Source organism: Merops nubicus, unplaced genomic scaffold, assembly GCF_000691845.1.
Source record: "Merops nubicus isolate BGI_N331 unplaced genomic scaffold, ASM69184v1 scaffold13850, whole genome shotgun sequence".
In the NCBI taxonomy this organism is placed as follows: Eukaryota; Metazoa; Chordata; class Aves; order Coraciiformes; family Meropidae; genus Merops; species Merops nubicus.
In genome coordinates this window covers 30,565-38,657 of record NW_008581049.1, presented here as the reverse complement: position 1 = coordinate 38,657, position 8,093 = coordinate 30,565, and the positions used below count along the sequence as shown (strand labels likewise).

The 8,093-nt window shown below is 42.2% G+C and overlaps 2 protein-coding genes across 2 annotated transcripts in view; one reads left to right on the top strand and one right to left on the bottom strand.

The window, feature by feature from the left end:
* CHMP4C (charged multivesicular body protein 4C) overlaps nucleotides 1–744 on the top strand; it is a gene marked incomplete at its 5' end in the record, with an annotated part of 6,871 nt that extends 6,127 nt beyond the window's left edge. Inside the window, one exon of the mRNA XM_008948553.1 lies at nucleotides 680–744. Coding sequence (XP_008946801.1) covers nucleotides 680–744 — 65 coding nt within the window. The remainder of the gene's footprint in view (nucleotides 1–679) is intronic.
* A 2,185-nt stretch (nucleotides 745–2,929) lies between these two features.
* The window catches only part of SNX16 (sorting nexin 16), a 31,579-nt gene continuing 26,415 nt past the window's right edge, over nucleotides 2,930–8,093 (bottom strand). Inside the window, exons 8-9 of the mRNA XM_008948541.1 lie at nucleotides 6,090–6,230; nucleotides 2,930–3,110 (exon numbers count right to left, since the gene is read on the bottom strand). Of these exons, the coding sequence (XP_008946789.1) occupies nucleotides 2,930–3,110; nucleotides 6,090–6,230 (322 nt within the window). The remainder of the gene's footprint in view (nucleotides 3,111–6,089; nucleotides 6,231–8,093) is intronic.

The window sequence follows — 8,093 nt, the reverse complement described above, 5'->3', positions numbered from 1 at the left end:
CAGGAATGCAAATCCTGACATGCACAGCCCACAGATGGACACAGCCTGAGGCTGAACCTAAGGCATGCAGTTTGTACATCAGTGAATGAGGACTATTTGGGTGAGGTTCCGGTTCACGAAATGTGAAAGATGTGTGATAGGAGTTTGGGGTGAAAACAAAATTGACCACAGCAATTGACTGATGTCACCTGAGCAAAGATAAGTTCAGGAATTTTTTCTCCCTTTTAGTAAGAGACACCTCTCATTAAAATGGGGTGAATCTGTTTCAAGACTGGACCTGCACAGACAGAATCCTTCAGCACTATTTGGAAAGACAGCAGGATGCACAGCTGGCCAGGAGCAGGTCACTCGTGCCATGCCAGGTGGCAGCATTCTTCTGGACGCTTGCTTTCTGTGACAGCTTTTAGAGATTAAATGTATTTTCTGTAGGAGTCTTTCAGCAGAGTTAAAAATACAGGTCAGATGTAACCTCAGGGTTCTATGTGAGATAATGGCGGGGCAGAGTGGTCACATTGCTCATGAGCTTCATTACTGCATCACCTATGTTTAGCTTTCTACTCCATAAATTGATCTGAGATCTTCGAACTGAGAAGCACTGTGCCAGTCCCCGTGCTAGCAAATAAAATGGCTCTGACTGTTACTGCAGTTGATGGTTATTGTTATCTCTCTTCCTGTGCAGCATCGACCAGGAAGAGGGCAGAAGATGAAGATGAAATGAAGAAGCTGGCTGCCTGGGCTTCATAAGAGCATGGTCTTTTTATAACACTGAACATTATAGCACAGATGTAAAGAGCTGCAAAGATTTTTTTGTAACTGTACTGATTTAGTGTGGTTGTATTTCATAAACCCTGGGTTTCTGTGGCCAGTCTTGCTAAGAAGAGTGTTACTGCCATATGACAACACTAGATTAAAAAAAAAAAAAATGAACAAAAAATGCACTAGTTGCCCAAACCTCCAAGCATAAAAGTTGTTTCAGCCTTGGCCAGAGATCTGCTTTGTTGTTAGTGTCATTTTTGTTAGGTAATGTCTTCCTGTACCTGGCTGGTCTGTAAAACCTGTGTGCCTCATGTACGTGCACAGCTGGACTCTTTGTTGAAGTGAAGATGTTAAATTAAGTCACCAAGGCCCTGTCGTAGAGGGTTATTTGGCTCAGACTATTTGAATGTTAGCAAAACAGCTTTATAGATGTACTGACTTGCAAATTCCTTTGAGTCCAAGAGCTAAGAGCCATTCATTTGTGCATGGAATTTTAAACTGCCTGGAGCAACTTATGATGTCCTAAATATTAAGAGGAGGCTCTCCTGTAGGTTTTTTGAAGTGGGATAGGTTTTTTGTTTTAACATTGGCCAGAATATTCTCTGTACTTCTCTAGGTCAGCTTGAATCACATCTGGAACTATTTCTAGCTCAGTTAAAGAACAGTTTTACAATGATTGGGGAAAATGAAATGTCCAAGTTCTTACAGAACCCTGCTAAACAGAAGTGATATCTGCTAACTTTGTCAGAAGTCCAGAAGAGACTTGATCTTCCTGTAGTGCCTCTTCCACTGTGTCTTTCTAGCATGAGTCTTTATTTTGTATAATACTCATTCTCAAAGGAATTAGTAACACATTTTTTTAATTTTACATTTTTGAAATAATTTTAATTTCTGAACATTGACTTCTTCTCTCTTACTCAGTTTTTGAATGGAAATAATGGCAGCGTGTTGTATTTGAAATGCCTTTTAAACTGTTTAAAAACTGATTCTTGATTATTACTTGTAAAGTTGAGGTGCCCAACAGACAGCTTTTTAGCCTAAGAGACAAGTGTCACTCGGAGTGCTAAACCACTACATGTATAGAGAAATCACTGTTCAATACAAGGTAGAAATTAAAAAGGTTGCTTTGTATTAACAAATTTTATTAAATAACACTTAAGCTCTATGCTAGTAGCCTGCTGTCAGTCACAAGGAAGTAGTAAAATACTGGGGAGTTCCTTCAAATGTGGGAAGCAGGGTCACATTAATCCAGGTTTCTTGTTTTCAAATTAATTTAAATTTGCTGACTATTGAGCCCCCCTTGGGGAATAGTGGTGAGATTTGGTTTCTGTAGATCTGTAGCAACAGAGGACTGACCCCTTCTCTTGAGGGCTTTAGAAGCTTTGTTGTTTGCTGGGTGTTTAGCTTTGATGGGCTACAATAGGCTTCAGCTTTTTGGATTTTAGGAACAAGCTAATGTGTGTTTGTGGACACTGCTCAGAAACTTTCAAGACGAGTTCCATGGATGAACCGAAGATTTACAAACCCTATGGAGAGATTCAGTTTTTCAAGACTTTTTTATTCTCTGTAGTGGAATTGCTTTTGGTTTGCATCCATATGAAAGGAGAATCAAGCCTTGCCACATGACTTTAGATACATTTCCTACTAGGAAAAATTGTATGTATTCTGTCCCAGAGTTTGGAGGTACCAGAAAATTGTTCCTTTCTGTTGAGAGTAAAGAAAACTTGGAACTATTCAACTGTTGTTTTAAAAACAAACAACAACAATAAAATGCCTTACATTTAAAAGTACATTTTGAACTCTCAGTAGGAAGCTGAACACTAACATATTAGTTGGCTTTTAATGCTTGCTGAAATTCAGGATGAGATGCCAGCTGAAAGCAGGCATATAATAAAATAACAATTATTCTGAGTTATTTTGAATCCATTTGCTAATCCTTTTGGCTGGAATCCTGTTTTCCTGTGCTTGTGAACATATCTGGTATTTCTAAACGTGAGGCTGTGCCAACATAGTCCCCTGCTTAGCTTGGAAAAGCTGGCTTCTAGCATCTGTTCTTGGTTGAATTAGTAGGTTTTGATTACTTGGCATTTGTGTAGCATGTAGCATATTTAAGGTGATCTACAGCCTAACCAAAACAGGTCTGTAAGCTTCCAGTTTGAAAGCAAAGTGGTTTTTAGTCCGCTTTGGAGAATGCAGTGTGATGCTCCACGTGAGCCCCTGCAGGAGGGAGTAACTCGCAGGGAGGTATTCTCCTTGGCAAGCTACCATCTGACTGCTGACCTTCAGCAGTTTTGGCCAAGTGTTGATGCTGGGAAGCTTCAGGTGTTCTCATCTTATTGATTTCAAACCAGGCACTTTAGGAACAAAATTTGTGAAGGGTGAAGAAAAGAAACAGGTCACTTGGGTGAGCTGCTCTAAAAGCCTGTGTGCAGTGGCTGGCGATTCTGGAGCAGAGAGTCGTGTACCAGCTCACAGGCCAGGACACATGGTTGGTGAAGCTGTACTCAGAGATACTCTAGTCGTGTACACAAACCAAAATACGTTATGGACCAGCAGAACTGGAGTGTTTGGTGCTGTATTTGTTTGGGAAACAGTAGATGAGTGGTTTCCTTCAAAAGCAAAGGAGCTCCAGGGATTTAGTTCAGCTGAAGAGATAGTTCTTTCATGTGTAAATTCAGATGACAAATGGCTCTTCCTTTTTTGAACATATGTCTCTCTCTTCATGCCAAGATGCTATTTGTTCAGTATGTGAGCACACAAGAGTGAGCAGTGTCAACATGTTGCTGTAAATATGCTCTCTACTAACAGGAATGTATTTTACAAGAGGACTGTGGCAGCAGATGGTGTACTATAGATTACTTCTTTCTTGTTTCTTATTTATTTTGAGAGTATTTTCTTTGAACAGGCTTGGATGTTTTTAATCTGGACAGCTGTAAAAGGGGCAAAATACATTAATAAAAAGTAAAAAATTAATATATGCTGTAAATATTTTCATGTCATACTTTTGTGATATGATTATATTAAAATTATTTTCCTACCAGGCTGAACTGTAAGTACTCTCCTTGTGCAGTCATTAGGATACAGTACTCTTTAGAAGGTGTGAGCATATTTCATATTTTTAGATGTATTAATCTTTTGGTGTTAGATTAGAATGCAAGAATTCTTTGAAGGTGATTTGGTTTAAAAAGTCAACTAACCAAAAAAAGAAAACCAGTTCAGTGTATGCTGTGGTGCTTGGGCTGCATTCCTTCCCACTTAACACTTCTGTTGCAAGATTCTTTTATTTTAATATGTCCAAAATACCTCCCTCCCTCCAATCCCAGAGATCTCTTAATTGTTTCAGAAATATGTGTATTTCACTTTCCAGGCCTTAGTTGAAAGGAAAGATTTTTAAACATGAAAAAGAGAAATTACTCTTCAGTAGCAAGGATGAAGTAAAACAAATAAAATAATGCAGTTTTTAATGCCCTGCATTAGAATCTCCCTAAAGTAAGAGACTGTGTGTGTACAGTATCTCCCATCTTGTGTACATGCACACATGTATATTTACACACATATATAAAGGGTTGGATCAGTGGTTTAAGGCCATCAGTCAGACCTGGGGTTGAAAGGGTACAATGGCTGGGGCAGCTTGTCTGCATCTTTGTGGGGCCCAATGGCACCATGTGCCAGCTGTGTATACAGCTGTTTGGGGTGAGAGGTATAGGAAGGTGGAAGGAGAGGATGGGCATGTATGGGAATTATTACCAATGAAAAAAATATCACTGTTTTTAATGATGTAGATCCTATTTTAGTGATGTCTGTTTTTAAAGAGGAAGCTTTAGTCTCAGACTAGCTTGAACATCTCAAGAAGTGGCAAATATCATAAGTCTAATCTAACATAGCTGTTGCATCTTCTCAGGCATGCCCCGGCTGCAGAGACCACTGCGAGAACCACCAACACAGCACTGCTCAGTCAGGTGTATACTGCAGGGAAAATCTGCCCCATTCATCTGACGTTGAGCACAGTGTAAGTGGTTTATTGTTTTGTTATCAATGCTAAATTATCTGGTGATCGCTGGACTCTGTACTTGGGATCAATATCTGCAGTGCAACAGATGAAGGTAGACAATGTAGTTATGAAATGTTAGTATGTGCCTAGATATTTCTGCACACCCTTGTTCAGCTGGGATGTCAGGGTCATGCCAAGCCCTCTGCTGTTCTGCTCCCTCTTCTCCTGCACGCTGCCTGTGCTCAGGTGTTCATGTTTCGCTTGTGTGTCTGCTTAGCTGATCTTCCCCCCACCCTAAAATAGTTGATAGTTGTCTTCCTCTTTATGAGGATGAGCTTTGGGAAATGCCCTTGAGATAGTTTGGACATCCACACCCCGAAGCCTTGTACACCCGCTGTGCTCTCACCAGGTGCTGTTTAAGGCAGGTTTAATCAGGTGCCCTTTAAGGCAGCTGAACTCTGGCACTGCTTGGCCAGCTTTCTCAGAGGGTAGGCATCTTGTTCCCCCGGACTTGAATGGCAGCATGTGCCTAAATTGAGGATCTGTGGTTTGAAGTGAGCTAAATTTAGTAAAATCGGGGGGAGGTTAACAGGTCTGAGGTAGCGAGTTTCTCCCATGCAGGCAGAGTCTCGACACCTCTCATTAAGGTATCGGCAGCAGTCAAAGGTGTGCTGCCTTAGTGGGTAAGGAATGTTTTGTGGGTTCAGACAGGATTTACAAGGCCCACCCTCCACCCTGAGTTAAGCTTCCTTTTGGCAAAAAATAAAATGTGCACTTTAAGAGGAACATACGTTTTCAGCTATACTGAATATGTAAATAGATTCAGATGAATTCCACCACAAAAGTACGTATAATGCAGCTTCCCAAAGTGACCTCGGAGCAGCAGCTGAGCTAACTGAAGGCAGCTAGGGCTGCTGACATATAGGCCCTACACCTCCCTATTGCACACACCATATAGGTCTGCAGGGTGGTTAAGTGCCTGGTGCCCTGCTGTTTGTGCCAAGCAGCAGCAATGAGCTCTCACAGTGTCAGGGTGTGGACTCTGCAGACCTCCAGGAGGAGCTCTGGTTTCAGCACACAGCAAGAGACTCCAAGGCTTGGAAGAGACTGAGCGATTTGATTTTCACACAGGACCCGATTTCAGTGTTACTGCTCTTGCCGGAGGGAAAAGGGCCTGCTTGGAAGTGCTGCTCAAAAAGCAGGGGAGGGAACCTGCCCATCCACCCTGCTCCCCCTGCAAATCCTCACTTTTCCAAAGCCACAGTGCTCCTTCTAACTTTTCCAAAGTTGAAGTATTAACCACCTTCTCTGCTGCTTTTCTGGCCTCTGTCTTTTGTCTTACCTTCCCCTGTCCATGGCTGCCTTGGCACCCAGCTTGCCTCCCTGCTCTAGACTTGCAGACATGCAGGACATCAGAAGCTGACCTTCATGCAGAAGGTTTACCAGCTCCCTCATTATGAACTCACACTGTGCCAAACTGGAGCTAAGGCAATGATTTAATCAGTTAAAAGTACCCATTTTTTAAGAGAAGTTCAGCCCAGCATGATGAAGGGATTTAACCTCTTCAATAATGCTTCAGCTGGTAGTGCTTTGCAGTAGCTAGTGGCCAGCCACAAGCTGGATATAATTGCAACACTTTGAGGATACTGACCTGAAATAGAGGAGTCTCTTGGTCAAGTCTGTGTCTCTCAGCCCTTGCTTGGGTTCAGAGCATGTCTGTAATTGTGTGGTAATGTCAGTGCTGCGTCGGGTTAGGTGGGAACATGTGGGATGTGCCTACAGGAACATATCATAGTTGTTTTTGAGATTGTTAAAGATGTTCAAGTGTAGAATTAATCCATTTGGTTTACTGAGGATTTGGACCTTAAAAGGTAATTTTACTACGAAGAGGAGGTCTTATTTGTCAAAGGAAATTCAGTCTGAACTGACACATGTAGCAGACTGGCCCAGTTTTCAGGACTGGCTACACAGTAGAGCTGAATTGGGTTTGGGCCCTTTGCCCACTGAGGCACAAACTCTGCAGGGTCACTCCTGGTGCTGTGTCCATGTGTTACTAGGTCCTTCACGGAGCTCTCTGGCATAATCATTGTGATGCTTGAAGAAGTATCGCTGTACTCGAGCTGCTCCTGTAGCCCCCTTTAGGTATGGTAAGATTACCTGAAGTAAGGCACTACAAAATGTTCCTCCTGAAGAAAGATAATAGGCTGGAAAAAGGAACCCATAATAGGACAATGTCAAGAACAAGGAGAAGAAATCATATACGTAATACTTGGATTCTTTCACCATGCTTTGCATATGTACATTTTACACCGCATGAGGAAGAGCTTGAGAGAAAAAGCCCTTCAGATCTTCTGCAGCAAGAGGCTCTTAGGGTGTCTTGGCTAAGCTAGAAATGGTGGCAGTGGCAAATACCAAATCTGGGTTGTAAGAGCAGGTAAAAACAAAATACTGCCTTTGGCTCAGGTAATTTCTGCTAAACCAAAACCAAACACAGTGGAAAGAAGTAAAATGGATTGTTAGTAGTGACCTTCCTATGGCTGTTACACAAAGTTTCAGAAACTAATAGCTGAATGTGGGTAGCAGAGACCGCTTCACACTTTTCAGGTTAAAACCTTCAGCTCCCAATGATTTGCGAGCTCCCTCAGCAAAATGTATCCAATAGATTTCCTTTCCTGAGCTAGGAAAAAAAATCTTCCTGCACAGACCACGAAATCCCGGAAAAGTTTTCTAATACCTTTTACCTGATGACAGATCTGATCATAGAATCATAGAATCATAGGGGTTGGAAGGGACCTCGAAAGATCGTCTAGTCCAACCCCCCTGCCAGAGCAGGGTCACCTAGAGTACATCACACAGGAAGGCGTCCAGGCGGGTTTTGAATGTCTCCAGTGAAGGAGACTCCACAACCTCTCTGGGCAGCCTGTTCCAGTGCTCCGTCACCCTCACAGTAAAAAAATTTTTCCTGATATTCACCTTGAACCTCCTATGCTCCAATTTGCACCCATTACCCCTTGTCCTATCCCAGGTCAACACTGAAAAAAGCTTAATTCCACCTTCCTGACACTCACCCTTTACATATTTGTAAACATTGATGAGGTCACCCCTCAGTCTCCTTTTCTCCAGGCTAAAGAGACCCAGCTCCCTCAGCCTTTCCTCATAAGGGAGATGCTCCACTCCCTTAATCATCTTTGTAGCCCTACGCTGGACTCTCTCCAGCAGTTCCCTGTCCTTCTTGAACTGAGGGGCCCAGAACTGGGCACAATATTCCAGATCTGTATGTTGTATCAGACACTTGTTGAACCCAAAGGTTTTTATTTCACAAAGGAGAAAATAGGAGAAAAAAAAT